This window comes from Rhinoderma darwinii, chromosome 1 (genome assembly GCF_050947455.1).
Source record: "Rhinoderma darwinii isolate aRhiDar2 chromosome 1, aRhiDar2.hap1, whole genome shotgun sequence".
NCBI lineage: Eukaryota > Metazoa > Chordata > Amphibia > Anura > Rhinodermatidae > Rhinoderma > Rhinoderma darwinii.
Window position 1 is genome coordinate 403,257,109 of NC_134687.1, and position 22,606 is coordinate 403,279,714.

Below are 22,606 nucleotides of genomic sequence, written 5' to 3' on the forward strand. Positions count from 1 at the left end.
CATTGGAGTCAATGAATAGCGGCTCCAATTACGGCCAAAGAAGTGACAGGTCACTTCTTCTACGCGGGCGTCTATTTACGCGCCGTCATTTGACAGCGGCGCGTAAATATACGCCTCGTGTGAACAGACAAACGTCTGCCCATTGCTTTCAATGGGCAGATGTTTGTCAGCGCTATTGAGGCGCTATTTTCAGACGTAATTCGGGGCCAAAACGCCCGAATTACGTCCGTAAATAGGCCGTGTGAACATACCCAAAGGGTTATTCCCATCTCAGACATATGGCATACCCACAAGATATGCCATAAGGGTTCTGATAGATGTGGGTCCCAGTTCTGGGACCTATACCTATTTCAAGAACCAGGGTCGTCGACCCTGTCCTACCCCTGACAAGGACGATGCATTTAGGAGGAAACTCAGAGGCCAGGTGTACGGAAACAGCCTAATTTACGATGTGATGGGAATACCCCTTTAAAAAGGTACTTTCCAACAATGGAAAAACTTTTAAATGAACCGAACCAGTCAATTACTCACCACAGTAAGCGGTCAATTAGGCCTGACATACTGCATCTCATGTGCATTGCAGAGACTTGTACATACAGAATCTATGATTCCAATGTTTTTTTCTGATATTTTCTTTAGGTTATTTGCCTTTTTGGGATTATATAGAATAAAAAAAAAAAAGCTGTAGTGTTTCCAATATACAAGTAAGGTTTGACAGTAGACACCTGGTTGGTTACCATCACCTACACTGCTATATTGATTGTATTCGTTTACAGCTCCTGCACACAACAGAGATCAGGCTGTGAAAAACTATCCGAGTGTCGACCAGATTTCCCGGCCCAACCATGGTGCAGGCGAACGGGACTCCTGGCATCAGACATTTTATGATGCTAGGAGTGTCTGCTTCCCAATGGAACTGCTGTTCAGTACTGAACAAAACAATACAATACATAACAGCAGTTCAGTGGGGAGGCAGAGACTCTTAGCGTCATAAGGCGGGATTCACACGAACGGGTCGTTCCCGAGCCCGAGTGCCGGCCGGTAAAATCGGCCATTCTGCCCGGCCGGTTTGCATAAAGTTTTGCATCCGTGCCGGGCCGGGCAGATCCGGACAGTGACATCAGCGGCAACTCCTGAAGGGGAATCCCCATGTGTTGGGGGATTCCGCTTCATGAGTTTCCCCTGATGTCACTGCCCAGATATGGACAGAGACATCAAGCGCTCTGTCCAGGAGCGGAATCCCCGAAAACACGGGGATTCCGCTCCTTCAAGGAGCTAAAGTGCGGCTAGCACATAGCAGAGCGGGGAGATACCTCCCCGCTCTGCTATAGTGGCGTCGCTACGGTAGTAGCAGCCGCAGCAGCAGCTGCAGCTGCTAGCGGCGCCATCGAAGGTGTCGCCGGGCCAGGGTGCTTTTCAAGCAGGGGAAGGGAGCCAGCGCAGCGCTCCCTTCCACCTGCTGTACACCCCGGCCCTGCCACACAGTGTACAGCGATGCCATTCGTCAGAATGGCATCAACTCCTCCTCCTCACATGCACTCTGCGCTGTGAGGAGGAGATAGAGCGCAAGCGCCGGGAAACCCGGCCATCACTCGGAACACATTCCGGTGATGGCCGTGTATTACCCGGCCCCATAGACTTCTATGGGAGCTGGGCGGCCGGGTACCCGGGCGAAGATAGAGCATGTCCTATTTTTTGACGGCCGGATTTCCCAGCCGTCAAAAAATCGGTCGTGTGAATAGCCCCATTAGGGGTCTATTATTCCTAATGCAGCCGGGTGCCGGCCGATTTATAAACGGCCGGCACCCGGCCGGGAAACCCTGCCGTGTGAATGAGGCCTTAATGTCTATGATGCCAGAAGTCCCGTTCACCTGTACTGTGGTCGGGCCGGGAAATCCAGCCGACACTCAGACCGTTTTTCATGGCCTGATCTCGGTCGTGTGCAAGAGCTGTTAGACTATGTTCACACGGTTAACAAAACACGGCTGAAAATACGGAGCTGTTTTCAAGCCAAAACCGATTCTGATTTTCAGCCGTTTTTTAATCAAACTACAATTTTTCACTGCGTTTTTTTACGGCCGTTTTTCTATTGAGTCAATGAAAAATGGCTCAGGAAGTGACATGCACTTCTTTTTACGGGGCGTCTTTTGAAAATTAGTAAAAAAAAAACGCCTCGTCGGAACAGAGCGCCGTATTTCCCATTGAAATCAATGGGCAGATGTTTGTAGGCGTTCTGCTCCCGATTTTTGAATAGCCCGTGTGAACATAGCCTCAGACTCTATTCACATGACAGGGTACGGGTGTCGGCCGATAAACGTTTTGCATCCGTTGCGCTTCAGTTAACGGCAGATTGTGACCAGTTTTGCATCAGTTTTTCTCTCTCCGTTTTAAAAACAGATGAATTTCATTTGTCACATTTTTGGGTCCTAACCCTCTAAAAAAAAACACCCACAGGAAAGTCACACGATCGCCCAGTCACCATTTTCTCTTGCTTTCAGAGTAGAGAGTTTTGTCTGATCCCTCAGCTCCTTTGCATTAGTTTCTGGCATTTTCTCTGCTATTTTTTTTTTTTTTACTTACTACCGCGTCCTCACAACCATTGAACCGTGTACTGCAGCTTTGGCTGATTTCTCGGCAATTCGGACAGCAATCGCAGATGTTAATGCCTTCTGTAGATAGCGCCTGCCGTTGATGACACCCCCCCCCCCTGTAGCAGCGGAATCCCTCTGGCCGGGCATTCCGCTTCAGGAGTTGCCCCTGATGTCACTGCCCATATATGGATCGGGCTCATTCCACAAAAAATACACTCCTCACTTCACATATTTCAGTTGCCAACTTTATTTGATAACGTTGAGAAAATGAAATAAATATCCAACGCAGAGATGAAAGAAAACATTTATTGAGTCAATGTCAATACTTCTCTGTAATATCTACAAGCCAACACTGAACTGACTTTATTCAAGAATGAACACAATGTACAAAAAGTATGCTTTGTTATAAAAATATGTAAATTATTTACTTCTTATTCTCTTGATCAAAGAATGTGAAAATATTTTTTGATAAACCTGCTCTTCAGACAGATTGGTAGTAGGATGATAAAAAGCATGGCGTCTAATCCTGGCACAGTCTTCTGCCTTTCACAGAACAGTGTGTAATACCACACAATACTGAATGTATTACAACAGTTTACCAGGCTTTTGGATGTTTCACAACAGTGTAGCCAATTTGGTTGGGTGAGGTCCACTCCCCGCAGGCAGATATCTGAAGTATGAATCCCACCACTGCTTGTTCATAAGGTACTTTGATCTAGCAGGTGTATTGCAATATATTCACATTATTCATCTCCACACTCTGATAAGCCATCTATTGTGACACTTCACGGACAGGGTATGCTCGTCATACTAGTTATTATACAGAACATTTTGGCTTCATGGTTCGACAGGCATTCAGTCAGACTTACATTTACATCCCATTTATCCAATACTGTGTGTGACGGGGAGCTTAAAACTAGCCTGACATGATAGAGTCACGCTACCACCAAGCTACAACCCTTACATGATCTGAACACGGGACCAAACAACATGTATATCTGTAAACAGTGCAATATCAAAATATCTATCTTTACAATGTGTAAAAGACATACACGATTTGGAACCTGAGCAAGAGACATTTTACAGACACCGTATAAAGACACCGTCTAAAGACACCCTGTATATTAAAAGCCATTTTACCTTTTTCTTTGCCCTGGGATTTTCTCAACCACAGAGCAGCAGTCTACAATCTTATAGCTTCTAAGAAATTAAAGTGGTCCCACATGTTCTTGAAGGAGAATTCTCAAAAAGGCAATGTAAAATCCACTTTAGAGTGAAAATAGGAGAAAAAATATTTACCATTGGGGCGGAGTAAATCTTAAAGATCCAAGCACCACTGTCCACCTGGACCCAATGACCAGGCTTCGGAGATGCGATGGGAAGAACGGATGTGGATCAGTATGAAGAGGAGCGGTCTATATCCTAACTTCTGCTAAACTGGACATTGAAGTGGATCATGATTTTCACATCCATTAGAGTACCCCATGAGAAAGCGGACAGAGTGGGAGCTTAGAATTGGAAGCATTTTTACAAGGATCAGCAGAAAAGCTACAGCGCACCTTTAGGAAAGGATTTCTCAGCCTCCGGTGATGGAATACCACTTTTCACATTTGGAGAACACTATAAAATGCTTTGACATTGCCCTTTAAAGAATTCTCCTCTAAAGAACTCCAGCTATGTTTGTTAACTTAAATTAGCTTTTCTTCACACGAGGCAGAACCATGTTGGATACCCTTTGTTTTCAAAGTACCCATGTCCGTGGTAGAGACAGAGCAATTCCACCCGATTAGGTGTTATCACATTGATGAAAAAACATAAAAACGCTCTAGTTTTTACTGCGGTTTGCCATTAAACGACACACTCTCGAACCAATAATAAAACAGAGCAAAAGACCCTGCCACCAGAGCTGACCACATCAGATCTTAAAAAGACCCGCATGGTCAACTTTTTTACTACAGAAATGATAGTGGCACATATTGTTGATGTACCACCAGCACCTCCACACCCGGCATTTTGCAGAAGTTGACATTGTTCTATAAGCGATCTAAGGAAACAAATAGGGTCCAGATCAGGGATTATGATGTAATCATTTGGCAAACATTAAAATGTAAACATTGCCTAGACTAAAGTGGTTGTCCATTTTTAACACCTTTGGTGATCCATACTGTCATATGTGCTCCAACTATCACCGTGACAGATTATGCAATGTAAAACAACACCGGGTGGAAATGCTCTTTGAACGGATCATTTAACCATCTTTGAATTGAATCACTCTTGTGGGTGGTAACATTTTTATTTTATTTTTTAAAAACATTAGATGGACTTCCTTTCTTCAGGTCAAACCGCTTGTAAATGATGTGAACTATTAGAATTATAAATCTACAAGTTATATTATATTCTCATTTATAGATTTCTATATTTCAAAATTATAATCCTCTTCTTCCATCCACAGATGTTTGATTATTATGCGTGTGATTACTCCTGGGAGGGCATAATGTTAATATTGATCAGCACGTCACAGGTTTCCATGGCTAATGTATTATATTAAGAATATTTTTGAGTTTCTAGAGCGTGTGGCTTAATTCAGAGGTCTGCAAACTAGAGTAATTTGCCACCGGTTGCATGACAGACCATGCTGGTAGTTGTTCAAACGGTAGCCCCAGCCTAGTCCAGAGGGATTTTTGCCTGTACATCATATCATGTTATGGGATTCTTGCATGTAGTCCGACATGCACTAGTGGCCACCTAACTTTAGGCAGGTAAATGGGTAGGAAAGCAGGAATGGTGATTCTAGTAATTCTTTAGAACAGACAAAAGCACCAACACAACACTTTATAGGTTACTACACTGGTTTACAATCTCGAGGTCAGATCTTCCAAATAAATAGAGTGAACATTTACAACAGAATTCCTTATAATTGGAAGCGTTTTATTATTACTTATTAATAATATTATTATCATCATCATCCTTAGCGAGATCAGTTTGGGATAAACCTAAAGTGATATAGCTATACAAGGAGTCTTTACACGCATTTACTCCTGTTGCTTTAGGAGGACATTTGGCAGATACAAGTATCATCATCTTCAGCAACAGACAGTTTCCCGTTTCTAGGCCCAGCATAGGGCCACTGTACAAAGCAACATTACATAGCATGCAAGTCATCTACTTCACTGACAGTCCAAATTTCAATAAGCATTGTGCTTGACGGTCCGAGGCCTTTTCAACATCCATGAGAATAGGCCTGCATCTAGCAAATATTAACTAAAGAAAAACAACCCCCCCCCCCCAAAAAAAAAGCAGGAGCGAAAAGTATGTGGATCTGTAAAGGAAAATGATGTTGTTGCTATTTATTTTGGCGTGGACCAAATGCCCTTTTGCACTTGGCAAGACAGTCGGCACAGGTATCATCTTTTCCACGTGGGAGCACAAATGCATCATCTTGCACACAATGAAGAACACAGAAAGCAGTCACCGATGCAAAATGAGGGTGGTAAAGACAAAAGGGAGGGAGAAGTTAAGAACCATCCAGAAGACCCTAGAAAGAAAAAAATAGATGGGTTAATATTAGAAATAGGGCCTGATTGCTGTTGGTCTGGTTACTTATCGGTCACTAAGAGCAGAGCACCAGTGAAGCGTTTTACAATTGTACTATTCATTTCACACAAAGAAATAATTTGACCTCACAGAAAAGTCTGTAGTGGGTTTAAAATATACTCTCTAGGGCTTCATTCACATCTGCGTCGGGGTTCCGTTCGAGCTTTCCGTCAGGGGAACCCATGAACGGAATCCAAACGGAAACAAACGAAAACCATAGGTTTCCGCTTGTATCACAATTGATTTCAATGGTGACGGATCCGGTGCAAATGGTTTCCGTTTGTCCCTGTTGTGTAAAAGGCTGCGTCGCTTTGACAGAATGAATAGCGCAGTCGACTACGGTATTGATTCTGTAAAAATGACGGAACTCTTACAAAACGGTGGAAAACAGAAACCATTTGCACCAGATCTGTCACCATTAAAATCAATGGTGATGCAAACCTATGGTTTTCGTTTGTTTCAGTTTGGATTCCGTTCATGGGTCACCCTGACTGAACGCTCCGACGGAACCCTTGAATGGAGCCCTGATGCAGATGTGAACGAAGCCTAAGGCAATAAGTTGCATAGCTATTACAGCAGACCTGTCGTCATACTATGCTGCCCTATTTAAGGGACAGGTCCTCTGTGGGAGGAGACGGGGGAGCACTCCCCTCATAAATACACTGGATTCTGCGTTAGACTCTATTAGCCATACGACATCGTTTTTTTTGTTGTTGTTGTTCCTTTTGATCTATCAATACTGAGGACCTGACCCTTAAGCAGGGCAGCATAGTATGACGGCAGGTCTGCTTTAATATCTATGCAACGTATTGCCTTAGAAAGTTTATTTTAAACGCACTACAGACTTTTGTGTGAGGTCAAACTATTTCTGTGCGTGAAACGAATAGTACAATTGCACAATGCTTAATTGGTTCTCTGCTCTTAGTGACCGTTTTTGCTTTTTAAATCTGGAAAAACATTTTTTTTTTTTTAAAACCCTAAAACACACTTCTTTGCAGTTCAAAATTGAAAAATAAGAGACAAATATATTTACCTTAAATTTGTGTTGACGGCGCTGGACACCAGGATCCCCAGTAACTTTCTGCTGCAATGGTGATCTCACTATTGACAACACGTCACCACTTAGTCCAGTGGTAGGCTGCCACGGTCATGTGGTGCTGGACAATACATTAGTGCGCTACAAGGATTACAGGAAGCGGTGGGGGACCTTGGTGACCAGCGTTGTGTGAACGGCACCATATTTAAAAAATATATTAGGACTGTTCTTTTACATTCTAACTGGTTGCCGACCGCCGGCTGTATATAAACTGCCGGCGGTTGAGGTCCTTAAAGTGTAGCTAAACATTTGACAAACTTCTGACATGTCATAGTGACATGTCAGAAGTTTGGATTGGTGGGTGTCTGAGCACGGAGACCCTCACGAAACGATAGAATGAAGCAGCTGTGAGTGCTCAGCCGCTTCGTTTATTGGGCTTTTCCCGGAAAGCCGATGTATCGGAGTACGGGCTCATAGACTTTGTATTGAGTCCGTACACTGATACATTTATTTCCGGAAAAAGCCGAACAGACACGAAGCGGCTGAGCGCTCACACGAGTGCTTCAGCTGCTTCGTTCTAGCAATTGGTGGGGGTCACAGTGCTCAGACCTCCACCAATCCAAACTACTGACATGTCACTGACATGTCAGAAGTTTGTTAAACATTTAGCTACACTTTAAAACCTGCGCCATAGTGCATCTACGGCGTGGGTCTTAGCTGGCTGCCTGAGCAATTAGGCAGCTGAATGTCGGTTGCCCAACAGTCAGTGACTGCCGGGACCCTGAAGAGAAGATAGAAATCAGCTTTCATTGTTTCTATCTTCTCTGTTCTTTTGTACACAGCGATAAAGGAGTATAAAAAAATAAAAGTAAAATAAGGTGCAAATAAAATAAATACACAAAATACCCACCCAATAAAAACGTTCCCCATACCAATCGTTGTCGTAACGCTAGCCCTGACCCAATTACCCTAAAATACACATGTAAATATTAAAATTTACTGTAGACCATGACGATAACAAATAAAAGGTCTATTTTAGGGTAAAACTACCAGAAAAAAATAGCTGAATAGTAAAAAAAAGCATATTTTTTCACTTATTTTCAAACTATAAAAGGAAAATTCGAAAATCGCAAAAAGGATGCGTATAAAAAAAAAAAAAAAAAAGAAGAAACCTGCATGGTCTACGAAAAAAATGTCAAAAATCACATCGCTAGCCCAACAAATAAAAAAAGCTATAGCCGTTTAACGAACGCAAGCTAAAAATGGCTAAACTATGTCTGGTCCTGAAGGCTCAAATAGCCTTGAACCGGTTTAAGAGGTTCTGTCACTAGTTTAGTAATGTCCAACCTCCTAACTAATATAATAGGCGCTGTCACACTGATAATGCTACCGTTGTGTCCTAAAACGATTATTTGAAAAGTTATGAGCTTATTTCTAAATATGCAAATGAGCCTATACTAGCCAAAGGGGCGGTAACGCTGTTCTCTCTCTGTGGGGGATAATTTTGTCTGTATGACATTGTCCAGAGTCATACAGCTTCTGCCCTTCCTGCACAGCGTTATGTCAGCTTCAATCGTGAGATCACAATGTTTGCACAACTCCGGCCGCAGGTACTTCAACACATCGACTCGGCGCTCATGCAGGAAGACGGTGTTCCTGGATGAGCGATGTGGCGATGTGTTGAAGGACCTGCAGCCGGAAGTGTAAACACAGCATGCAGGGAAGGGGAGAAGCTGTAGGACGCCGATTGGACAGCGTTATACAGAAAAATAATAACGCTGCCCGGAGAGAGAACAGCGTTACCGCCCCTTTGGCTAGTATAGCCTCATTTGCAAACTTAGAAAAAAAGCTCATAACTTTTAAAATAATAAACGTTTTGGGACATTACTAAACTAGGGACAGATCCTCTAAGCCACTTTCAAATGTTTCAACCGGGGTTACATATTTTTCTCAGTTCACTTTCATTGACGATACATTAATGTTACACATACTGACCAAATAATACTAAGGTTATCCTGCTTTTGTATCTACAAGCTGCATCTGGACATTCGCGGACATGTTGCCACTGTAACCGCCCTTTGACTGCATTTGGTTTTGGATAGAACTCACCTGTAATATCAAAAATAAAACCATTACAGAGATCAGAAATTACACCTGAAATTACTGCAGAATCCTTTACAGTCCAATCCTCATGAAATGGTTAAACCTCAGACACAGGGGGTTCTGGCTTCTGCTCCAAGACATACTACCAATCCTATAATGCTTTGTGCACTAAATCTGTGCAGAAGAAAAAATAATGCAATTCTTTTATGATATTAATATTTGCTTAGCGACCAGAGCATTGGTTAAGAACAATAATAGAAAGCATAATAAGGCTCTGTTCACATCTGCGTTGGAGACTCCTTTAACCCCTTAATGACCGGGCCATTTTGCACGTTAATGACCAAGGATTATTTTTTGTTTTTCCACGGTCGCATTCCAAGAGTCGTAACTCTTTTTTTATTCCGTCGACATAGCCGTATAAGGGCTTGTTTTTTCCGGGACGAGTTGTATTTTGTAATTGTACCATTTTTAGATGCTTATAACATATTGATTAACTTTTATTAACTTTATTTTAGGAGAGAATTGAAAATAAGCAGCTATTCCAGCATTAATTTTCACGTTATAAATTTACGCCGTTTACTATGCAGCGTAAATAACATGTTAACTTTATTCTATGGGTCGGCACGATTACAGGGATACCAAATGTGTAAAGGTTTTATATGTTTTTTCTACGTTTGCACAATAAAAAGCCTTTTAGAAAAAAATTACTTGTTTTTGCATCGCCGCGTTCCAAGAGGCGTAATTTTTTTATTTTTCCGTCGATGTGGCCGTACGTGGGATTGATTTTTGCGGGACAATGTGTAGTTTTCATTAGTACTATTTTGGGGTACATAGGACTTATAGATGAACTTTTATTTTATTTTTTATGGGGGGAATGGGAGAAAAGAGAGAATTTTGCCGTTGTTTTTTGCGTTTTCTTTGGACGCCGTTCATCCGGCGGTTTAATTAATGTGTTCATTTTATTGGTCAAGTTGTTACGATCGCGGGGATACCATATATGTGTATGTGTGATTTGTTTTGACCGTTTTATTAAATAAAACCACTTTTTGGGGCAAAAAAGTAGTTTTATTTGACTTTGACTGTAATTTTTTTTATTTTTTTTTTCACAAACTTTATTTAACGGTTTTACTTTTTTTTTTTTAGTCCCACCAGGGGACTTCACTATGCGATATGCCGATCGCATATATAATGCTTTGGTATACTTCGTATACCAAAGCATTATTGCCTGTCAGTGTAAAACTGACAGGCAACCTGTTAGGTCATGCCTCTGGCATCGCCTAACAGGCAGATGCTGAAGACAGACCTGGGGGTCTTTGTTAGACCCCCGGCTGTCATGGAAACCCGACGGCGACCCGCGATTTGTTTGCGGGGGCGCCGATCGGGAGACAGAGGGAGTTCCCCCCTCTGTCAAACACATCAAAAGCCGCTGTCACTGTTGACAGCGGCATTTAATGGGTTAAACTGCCGGAATCGGCGCGTGCTTCGATTCCGGCAGTTGCAGCAGGAGCCAGGCTGTGTATAACAGCCGTGCTCCTGCCGCTGATCGCTTGGGTAAACTGTCAGTACCCGCGCGATCACAGGACGGATATATCCGTCCTCCTGCGCGAACTAGCAGCTGCTGAGGACGGATATATCCGTCCTTCGGCGTTAAGGGGTTAAAGGGCCTCGCAGATTCCACCGAAAATATTTGCTGCGCTATTATTTATGGTAAATCCAAGGACACCTCTACGAAAACCCATTAAACTCGAAGCCTTAGTCACAACTCTAGTGGTTCACACATTCTTGTAACTGGCTTAGAATACATTTATGACAGAGACCAGCACCAAATGTCTGAAAGATTTATCAATTACACCGAAGTCATTTTACAACTTCTAGGTGATGTCGTACAGCGCACGAAGTAGAAATAAGATCCGCAGATCTATTCTAGTACATTGTTAAGTGCTGTGCGATCTACTCCTTTGTCCATTGTTGGTAGTATGTCTATATGGGATGGCAATACTGTGATCATTTACACCACCGTTCAAAAGTTTAGGGTCACTTAGAAATGTCCTTATTTTTGCAAGAAAAGCAGTTTTTTTCAATGAAGATAACATTAAATTAATCAGAAATACACTCTATACATTGTTAATGTGCTAAATGACTATTCTAGCTGCAAACGTCTGGTTTTTAATGCAATATCTACATAGGTGTATAGAGGCCCATTTCCAGCAACCATCACTCCAGTGTTCTAATGGTACATTGTGTTTGCTAACTGTGTTAGAAGGCTAATGGATGATTAGAAAACACTTGAAAACCCTTGTGCAATTATGTTAGCACCGCTGTAAACAGTTTTGCTGTTTAGAGGAGCTATAAAACGGACCTTCCTTTGAGCTAGTTGAGAATCTGGAGCATTACATTTGTGGGTTCGATTAAACTCTCAAAATGGATAGAAAAAGAGAGCTTTCATGTGAAACTCGACAGTCTATTCTTGTTCTTAGAAATGAAGGCTATTCCATGCGAGAAATTGCCAAGAAACTGAAGATTTCCTACAGTGTGTACTACTCCCTTCAGAGGACAGAAAACAGGCTGTAACCAGAGTAGAAAGAGAAGTGGGAGGCCCCACTGCACGACTGAGCAACAAGACAAGTACATTAGAGTCTCTAGTTTGAGAAATAGACGCCTCACAGGTCCTCAACTGGCAGCTTCATTAAATAGTACCCGCAAAACGCCAGTGTCAACGTCTACAGTAAAGAGGCGACTCCGGGATGCTGGCCTTCAGGGCAGAGTGGCAAAGAAAAAGCCATATCTGAGACTGGCTAATAAAAGGAAAAGATTAATATGGGCAAAAGCACACAGACATTGGACAGAGGAAGATTGGAAAAAAGTGTTATGGACAGACGAATCGAAGTTTGAGGTGTTTGGATCACACAGAAGAACATTTGTGAGACGCAGAACAACTGAAAAGATGCTGGAAGAGTGCCTGACGCCATCTGTCAAGCATGGTGGAGGTAATCTGATGGTCTGGGTTTGCTTTGGTGCTGGTAAAGTGGGAGATTTGTACAAGGTAAAAGGGATTTTGAATAAGGAAGGCTATCACTCCATTTTGCAACGCCATGCCATACCCTGTGGACAGCGCTTGATTGGAGCCAATTTCATCCTACAACAGGACAATGACCCAAAGCACACCTCCAAATTATGCAAGAACTATTTAGGGAAGAAGCAGGCAGCTGGTATTCTATCTGTAATGGAGTGGCCAGCGCAGTCACCAGATCTCAACCCCATAGAGCTGTTGTGGGAGCAGCTTGACCGTATGGTACGCAAGAAGTGCTCATCAAGCCAATCCAACTTGTGGGAGGGGCTTCTGGAAGCATGGGGTGAAATTTCTCCCGAATACCTCAGCAAATTAACAGCTAGAATGCCAAAGGTCTGCAATGCTGTAATTGCTGCAAATGGAGCATTCTTTGACGAAAGCAAAGTTTGAAGGAGAAAATTATGATTTCAAATAAAAATCATTATTTCTAACCTTGTCAATGTCTTGACTATATTTTCTAGTCATTTTGCAACTCATTTGATAAATATAAGTGTGAGTTTTCATGGAAAACACAATATTGTCTGGGTGACCCCAAACTAGTGGTAGTGTATATTATAGTGCACAATGTTATTGGGCTGGGAGGAGGGTGGGTAATGACCATAGGGATGTTTTTTTTATGTTGTGTTAAATACCATTTTGTATATGAAAAATTTTCAATAAAACCATTTAATTAAAATAAATGGGATATGCAGAATCCTGTATGGTTTTCTTATGAATTTTTTTTTTTTTACCAAGTAGTAAATAGGATTTTTAACAATCCCATGGTCACAATTCGGTGTGGTAGTGTTTTTTTTTTTCTACCCTTTGAATTTTTCCATATTCATTTTAAGTCCTTGCGCCGCAGCCATTTGTTGTTTTTTTCGTTTTCTCCTCCCCACCTTCCAAACACCATAACTTTTTTATTTTTCTGTCAACGTAGCCAATTAGAGCTTGTTTTTTGCGGGATGAGTTTTTATGCTCACCATTTAAAAAAAACAACTTTATTTCCAAACTAAACATTATTCTGCAGGTCAATACTATTATGGCTTTTTTTTTTTTTTTATAGATTTCGCAAAGTTCAAGGACCCATAACTTCTTTTATTTCACAAATGGATGGAGCGGTATTAATTGTTCAGACTTTTACGGACACAGCGTCACCCATCTTGTTAGCTTTTTTAAGAAAAAATTGCATTGCTTTAGGGAAAAAAATGGGGGTACATTTTGTAGAATTTTATGTTTTTTTTTTTTTAACAAGCTGGTACAATACACTGCAATATATCGTTATCTATCTATGTATTGCAGTGTATTGTGCTATTTGCCAGCTCCTATTAACCCATTAGTGACCACCCCATAGTGTTTTTACAGCGGCCACTAACGAGCTTTATTCCGATGCAATAGCCTTTTTACGGCGTTGCATCAGAATAAATAAACAGAGCAGGGAGCCGTTAAATCTCCCTGCTCTCAGCTGCCAGATGTAGCTGAGAGCTGGGGGCATCCCTGCTCCAACGGGTGAGATCGATATTAGTATCAATCTCACCCGTTTAACCCCCTTAGCGAGCACCGCATCTGAGTTGTTTTGGAGAGAGGGAGGGAGCTCCCGCTCATCCCACCGACACCCGGTGATAAGATCGCTGAGTGTCTGTGTCTCCGATGGCAGCCGGGGGCCTAATAGAGGCCCCCAGGTCCACCTGTAGTGTATGCCTAATAGGTCATGCCTCTGGTAGCTGAGAGCAGGGAGATTTAACGGCTCCCTGCTCAGTTTACTTATTCCAATAGATGCGCCGTAAAAAGGCCTATGCATCGGAATAAAGCCCATTAGTGGCTGCAGTAAAAACACTATGGGGCGGTCACTAACGGGTTAAAAACGAGATATTGAACATTTAGTAGAGACCTTTTCAAAGAAAGTTATCAGTGTAATTCCACTTCCAATAGAAGTATCTAATAAATAAATACTTTGCTTCACCGATTTTGTGCTAATTTTCTATTTCAGGTTTATATATATATATATATATATATATATATATATATATATATATATATATATATGCTCTCCTGTCAGACATTTGACCTAAGCTTAGCTCTGTCATCTGAGCTCCTACAATGCACTTCTCCATGGTAACTATAAACCAGAAAAATTAAGAATTTTGTGTTATAAACCGGACTGTGGAGTCGGAGTCAGTTTTTGGAAAAGTCAGAAAAAAAAATGTACAGTTTCCAACTCCGACTGAAAATAAAAAGATTAAATAATGATAAAATTGCATTAATTTAGAACAGGCATAGTTTGTTGCATAGGAGTTTAGGAAAGTTGACATTTTAATCATATTAATCTAAGGCTCCTATTTATAAAAAAAAAAACAGAGCTAACTAGGATGTTCTAGCAGCAATAGAAAATCGACTATCAGCTTCCCATTGTTCTCTCCTCTCCTTTAGACTAAGTATCTTCATGCTGCTGCTCCAAGGCCTCTTTGGTAAAAATGTCTGAATCTGTGTTGCCCATGCGCAGTAGTCAAGTTCCTTCTCTGAAGACCAGGGGAGGAAGTTCAGTACTGGACGCAGGGCCGTTTTAACACTTTGCTGGGCCCAGTGCAAAAGTTTTATAAGGAGACACCCTCTTGAACAGACTGGAGTGCTGAGGGTTAATATTCTCTTTATTCCCAGAGATCAGGCTGCACGGAGGAACGTGAATACTAGGGCTGTGCTGTAGTGTTCTGTACTTATCACGCGACTTGCCACTCTGCTGTGCTATCCTTCTCCTAAATCCTCTTTCCCCTCGGAGCCCAGCCAATACACTCATCTGGTGTGGCACCGCTACGCCGCGTCAGCACTGGGATCAGAAGAAGCAGATTCTGTGCTCCTCCCTGGGTCCGATGCAGGTGCATCGTATGATCTAGGGTTATAGGATCCCTGACTGGGCATTCTGCAGTCATCTCAGAACTGCTATAGAGAGCAGGAAGACAGTCTTAAGGCAAGTACCGAATATAGCAGAACACTTTTTAAAAGTTTATTTTATTCCCAGTCAGACTGGCTGAGTCGAAGTCTGAGTTGGAGTGGGACAATTGGAAAAAAAAAAAAAAGGGAGTAGTAAATAAGGAATCCCATCTTTCACATTTTTGGCATATCTACAGGATATATCATAAATGCATAAAAGGGTGCGGGTCTCACCTCCCCCAGTGGTTATCACCGAGAAGGTGCTTTGTCTGGCCATTCACGAATGGATGGGCCACGTCCACCAGATCCCAAGCCACTTTGTGAGAGCATAGACGGGGGTTCATTGACGGGCTGTCATCCATCACTCTCAATAGGTGTGAGGTCCCATATGTGAGAACTCCATATATCAGACATTTGTGGGAAACCCCTTTAACACTGAACAGATTTGACAGAGGTGGACTTAGAGGATATTCGGTATACAACACCCAATTGTCAAAGCAAGGAATGTGAGGAGTAGAATATCCAGATTGACAAGGAAGTTCAATCATCCAAGTTTAGTAAGAAACTCTTGTGCACAAAGCGGTCATTTTTTTTTTTTTGGTGATCATTTTCAGACAGGTTTACTTACTGAATTCATTCCACTAAATACATCCCCTGATCCTACATGTGCAGTATGAACAAAATTTGTTGGTTCTCCTATCATGCTTCTGTCGATACGCCGCCTCCTTTTCTGAAATGAAAAAAAAAAATGGCAGTTATATATTTACACTGCACAGATCTTAACGTATGATTGTCTATGGAAACATATAAAACACAGTCACAAGCGGTGTAGTCCGCACACACCCAGAACGCTCTATGCCCATGTAACACTACAGTTCACAGTGCCAACTCTAGTGAAGAGGTCCTCATAGTACATTGGTTTAGGTTGTATTCTTCTATCGGCTAATAATGAACGTCCCAAGCCGCTTTCCTGCAGTTACAGTCAGCAGAATGCGGGTGTCATTTAGGGACGCCTAATCTTCCGAAAATGTGGCTTCTGCTTAGCACTCCTATTGGATTGCCTTTCCACGGTCATACTCTAATACAATTATTACTTCAGCTCTTATAGGGTGAGATTCTGATAATAACACTACATTTGGTAACAAGTTAGAAATGGTAGTGTACATTGTATACATGTCATTGCTGGATTTTGTTTTCCCATCACCTTCATACATGAGCGGCAATGTGTACACACTAGATAGGAGGCTCAGCGTTCACGTGATTAAGGAAACAAAAACGGTATAAGGATGTCCTGTTACACCAGATTAAATAAACTTGCTGGGGTCACAGAAAGTTAAAAACTCCTGCATAGTGCCAGATAACACGACCAGGCGGTAATGCAGAGAGCAGCGCCTAATAATAGCACTTTACACAGGAGGAAGACTACAACCGTCCAACAGAACTGAATGCAGGGTTATTATTAAGAAAATACTAAGACGTATGGACGAGCCACTTTGCAACTCCTCTGACCTCAAGCCATGGCCAAGACCAGAGTAATTGGTTGCTTATAGTATTTTAGGCAGTGTTTGCATAGCAAATAAACCGTCTCAAAGCTTTAGGGTGTAGTCACACGTGGCAGATATTGTTGCAGGAATATCTGCAATATATAATCTGTTCTATTCATCTGAAGCTTGCAGAAATCCATACACCTGCTGCAGAAACAACCCTATTCAGATGTAAAACAGACCGCAGAGAAGGTAAAACCATGTCATTCCCCATTTCTGCCAGCATTACTAATAACCCAGGCTTTCCCACCTTATTCAGTCATAGAATATCACAAGGATATGCCATGACTCTCCGACCCGTGAGACCCCCACCTGTCACTAGGAAAAAGGGTGTTCGGCAGTAATAAAACTGGATTTATGTGGAATTCACTTGAATGGTGAGAGAAATGCAGAAGGGGCTGCAGCTCCATTCTATAAAGTAACCTTGGGTCAGCTATGTGGAGATTAGTTTGCTGCATACCTTCCGTCTCTTTGTAATTACAGAAGCCTAAAATTTATTAATGAGCCTCAAAAACAGTCCGGACATCTTAAAGGGGTTGTCCACCTTCTGACAAGTGATGACCTATCCCCCGGATAGTATGTCATCGGTGCGGGTCTGACACCCGGACCCCGCACTGATAAGCCGATCTGGTGGCCTGCGGGCACAGGATGTTGTGGCACATAATGCTATGTACGTAGCCCGGAAGCAGTTGGCTCCGTACATAGCATAGCGGCCGTGCCGCAGAACTGCAGGTCTGCTCCGATTTACTTGAATAGGAGCAGAGCTACAGTAATACAGCTCGGCCGCTATTCCGTGGCCAGAGACAACTGCTTCTGGCTTGTACGCCGGGTGCACCGGACCAGCTGATCTATGCAGGGTTCGGGTGTCGGACCCCCACAGATCATGTACTGATGACCTATCCGGCCATCAGTTGTCAGAAGCTGGAAAACCCCTTTAAAAAGCATACTTGAATTTCCAAAAGAAAAAATCTTCCAAGTATGACTAATAAACATATGTAAATATAATGTTGAGCATGAAATACAATATGACAAGGCCCACCAGGACTGCAGACATCCATATTAATGTTCTTAGGTCACAGTACACAGTAACACTTCATACCAGAGCATAGCATCATTATGGAATAAATAATCAACCCGACAAGAATTCATACCAGCTGATCACTGCTGGCATCCTCCTCCTCCGCTTTTCAACCATACTGTTCGGGTCCATTCACACGTTGCAGTGCATTTAGAGTCGCATTGAAAAAAACGCATCTGTAAACCGCATGTGGTTTTACTGCAATTTGGTGTTTTTCGTTGCCGCTGCATTTTATTTGCGTCGCAACCACGTGGAAAAATGCACCAAATCGCTGTAAAAATGCATGCGTTTTACGATACGGTTTTAGTCAGGCAGCAACGTGTGAATGGACCCTTAGCCTGGGTTTACAATAGTTGCAATAGTGTGCTGCGCAGCCAAAAACGGTCTAGCAAAACTGGAAGATTGCTACAGTTTAAGGCCCCCATGCACACAACCGTAAAATTTGTCTGTAATTGCGGACCGTAATTACGAACTAATTCCCTTCTATTGACAACGGACACCTTCCCGTATATTGGGGAAGGTGTCCGGGCTGCAGAAAGCCTCCGCAAAAGATAGGACATGTCCTATCTTTTGCTTTTTATGGACCGTGCTCCCATACTTTATATGGGAGCACGGGCCGAAAATACAGGCGGCTGTCCGCGGCCGCCAAAGGCCGGCTATGCTCGAAATCGTGGACCGTATTTACGGGAACGGCCGTGTGCATGCGGCCTAAGGTCTCATTCACACGACCGTAAGGGTTTTTACGGTCCACAAACGCTGATGTACATCCGTAGCCGTCCGCAAAGGCGGAAGCGCCCATAGACTTTTTCCGTGTTTCACCTGAAAAAAAAATGTGTGTTTTTCTGAGTCATTTCTTTTTAAAGGGTAACTAAACTTTCAGAAAACTCCCCCCCCCCCCAAACAGATCGCTAAAACTAAGCGGCAGAAGCGCTTTGAAGTTTCTGATCGGCTTTTCTCAGTAAGCGGATGTAATGGTGTACGGGCCCATAGACTTTCTATGGAGTCCGAACACCGTTATATCGGCTTCGCGAGAAAAGTCAATCAGAAACTAAAGCAGCTCAGCAGTTTATTTTAGCGATCGGTGGGGTCTCAGTGCTCGGAACCCAACCAATCAACACTTTTGACATGTCAGAAGTTTTATGAAAGTTTAGTTAGCCTTTAAAGCTTCAGAATGTAAGAACACCGTCCAACGTATATAGTTCTCAGAAATAAGGAAAAAAAAAAGATAGCATTACCACTGTGGATGTATTTACGAGAGTGAAAATGACTGGTAAATACACCATAACCACTGGATTCTATTTGGGTGTAGAAAAGTCACCTGAATGGAGTTACACAATCCACAAAATATTCCCACAATATCACACCAGCCCCCAGGTAACATTGAATCAATACAAAAGCCTTGTGAATGGATATAGCAGAGGTAGTGTAGACGGAAGACCGTCTCTAGAAATGAAGTCTATAAAGTGAATGTCCATTTTGATAGTAACGGCAACGTTTTCTCATTTTACTATGGCTATGCATGGGATTTTGGAGCTCTGTATTCGAAAAACTGAGTTCTGACCAATATAAAAGTTTATTAAAATGTTATTCATCACAAAACGTTGGACTTAAAAATGACGGTGTTAAAAAGGTGCACATTCACTTTAAGAGAAATTATAGGAGTCACAATACAGGAGCAACTCCCATATTACACTACATTTCCACATGGGCGCTTAAAATCCCCACAATGGTTTATAGAGACAGTTGCTCTGGAGAACCTACCAGGTTCAGCTCGTAGATTTCACTGTAAACTGTGTAATGCTTCATTTTCCCTGGCGTGTCAGAGCTGGGATACGCATCTATCAGACATTTATGGCTATCCCAGAAATATTTAAGTTGGGAGTACCCCTTTAAATATAGAAAACGCCCTTAGATTGGTCACTGATAAAGCTGCAGGTTGCAGTCTGGAAGAGCAACGGAGAACATTTTAAATGCCAATGTAAGAAATTTCTGCAAAAGTAAATCTGCACTTTAAAATATGTAAGTTATATTCCAGAGCAGCATGGCGGGCCTGAAGGAGCTGCCAGGAGCGAGCTGTCTGCACGCTTGTAAATCTTCACCCGGATTTTATAAAAGGACCCGTTTTGGCATTGTCACTAAATCTGTTGGCATTTAGTATTGCAGAGCTCTGATACTTAGAGGAAACTTACGGAAAGAAGTCGGTGGTGTATGAATAGTTTGATATTTTTCCATTTCTGTTACTTTTCATTTCAGAGCCAACGCCTTAACACAACATCCTCTTCCTTTTTATTACATTGCTGGTCTCAGCGGCTAACCTGGTCATCCCTCCGGCCCACTTCAATAGGTATAGTACTTCTAGTAAGCATATATACAGGGACACAAAATTAGGAGTTTCACAAAGATGGCTATATCATGGATGGACAAAGGCCGGGTAGCAAATGGTGACCGGGTGTGCTTTCCAACATTCTACTTAATCCCAGCGCTGAATGCATGGAGTGGGACTGTTACGAACAACATCCAGCTCCATCGCTCCCAGTAAAGGTGGTCTCAGACCATGCTCCCTAGGCAGAGGGAATACAGCAGATGTCCGGTGAGGACAGCGCTGTATATGACCTCTGCCACTGATCTGTTATAGATATTAATGCATGAATAAGAAGCTTCATGCAGCAGATGCCAGCAGAGGGCACATTACAGGAGTGTGCGAGAGGGGAGTATCCTGGGGAAGGCGGGCCAGGTGTGTGTGTTCGTGGGGAGGGCCGCTTCTGTGACCACTGGTGGAAATGGGCGAGATGCTGCTTTGACAACTTGGGGAATAAATGAGTCACTGCTTTGAGAGGGGAGAAGGGAGGCATTGCTGCGACAAGTGAGGGAAGGGACACAGCTGTAACTACTAGAAACGGTGGTGTCACTGGTGGGAAAACGGAGATGTGGGGTAAGGCACATTTGGGGTCCATTACTGTAAGGCCCTCTGCACACTGCACAAAAATGCTGTAGAATTTCCGTGCAGAAAATCTGCAGAGGATGACTTTCCAGCCATGGGGATGAGATTTGAACAAATTTCATCCACATGTTGCGATACATATTCCACACGAATATCAGAGCATGCTGCGGATGTTCACAGCAGATTCCACCCTTTCAATGTAGAAGGGGTGAAATCGCGACAAAATCTGTCACATGTATGGGTACCCTTATCCCTTATGACTGGGGACAGAGAACTAACAATGCTAAGGCTAGTGTTGGGCAGACATTGTGATGACTATTATAAAACATTGCGGACGACTCTGTAGGGTTACTGCTATGTAGGAGAAGCAAAGTGACATGTAAGCCCAGGTTCTCTAATCCCAACTGTACTGTCCCCTCTCTCTCGGCCAATATTCAGACTGGTTTCAACAGTGTAGAGCAGTATCAATTTTACTTTCTACCCCTCTTTCTGATCCTATTGGTTTTTCAAAAGAAGCGGTGCACACCTAACCCAATGCCATCGAGGTGCATCAACTAAGCCTTAAAGCGTTTTCCGCCTCCTAGACCCATAGTTCCAATAAAAATCTTAAAGAAAACATATTAAAGGGATATCATAATAAAAATTCACTTATAAAAATTGTATTATTGAAGTTTCTTCCTTTAGAAGAATGAGCAATTCATGCAACGATAGGAAAGGTTTTAAATTTCCTGCCATTGCAATGCTGGCACCACTATCACCAGACTACAGGCACAGTTTAGGTACACCTCATTTTTTGCCAGTGAAAATATCTGTGACAAGATAGACGATCAGGCCTATTTGGACCTTAATGACCAAGCATTCTTTAGTTTTTCATCGTCGCAAGCCATAACGTGCTTATTTTTCCGTTGATGCAGCCAAATGTGGGCTTGTTTTTTGTGGAACGAGATTTAGTTTTCATTGGTACCATTTTGGGGAACACTAGACTTCTTCATTAACTTTTCTTGTTTTTTTTTATTGTGGGGTGGAATGGGAAAAAAGCAATTCGGCCATGGTTTCTTGCATTTTGTTTTTTTGCATGCTGTTCACGCTGTGGTTTAAATAACAAGTTAACCTTATTGTTCGCTGTGATAGAATTTATTTTTTTGACACTTTTATAAAATGAAAACCATATTTTTTTTTTTTTTTTTACTTTGTTTAATTTACTTTTTAGTCCAAGTAGAGGAATTCACAAAGCGATAATGTTTGGTATACTTCGTAAACCAAGGCATTACTGCCTGTCAATGTAAAACTGACAGGCAGTCTATTAGGCCATGCATTTGTAACGATCAAAATGGCGTACATGCAGCGTCAGACTGGCCCACCGGAGGATCCTCCGGTGGGCCCAGGCAGTGAGCTACTTTTATCCGGCAGCGGAGCAGAGAGATATTCTCTCCTTGCCCCGCTGCTTACTCTCGTAGGTAGGTCGTCTATAGCAGCCATAGCGGCTGCTACGGGGTCCGCAGCATGAGGAGACCCACGCCGCCTGGCACAGAAATTTTATGTGCCGGGCAGCACGGGCCCCCTCATGCCCGGTGTCTTCGCTATAGTATAGGCTGCAGGCAACATTAGGCCTGCAGCCTATAAGCCGCTGGGACTGAGTCCCTGCGCAGGCGGCGTGATGATGTGATTGCATCACGCTGGCCTATGAAACCTGAGACGGTGTAGCGCCACGTCAGTCATGGGAACGGGGCTAGGTAAGTACA

The 22,606-nt window shown here is 42.6% G+C and overlaps 1 protein-coding gene across 1 annotated transcript in view; it reads right to left on the reverse strand.

Moving 5' to 3' along the window:
- Window positions 1-2,883: 2,883 nt before the first annotated feature.
- CDC42SE2 (CDC42 small effector 2) overlaps window positions 2,884-22,606 on the reverse strand; it is a 100,599-nt gene continuing 80,876 nt past the window's right edge. Inside the window, exons 3-5 of the mRNA XM_075828860.1 lie at window positions 15,930-16,031; window positions 9,217-9,330; window positions 2,884-6,126 (exon numbers count right to left, since the gene is read on the reverse strand). Coding sequence (XP_075684975.1) covers window positions 9,232-9,330; window positions 15,930-16,031 — 201 coding nt within the window. The 3' untranslated portion in view covers window positions 2,884-6,126; window positions 9,217-9,231. The remainder of the gene's footprint in view (window positions 6,127-9,216; window positions 9,331-15,929; window positions 16,032-22,606) is intronic.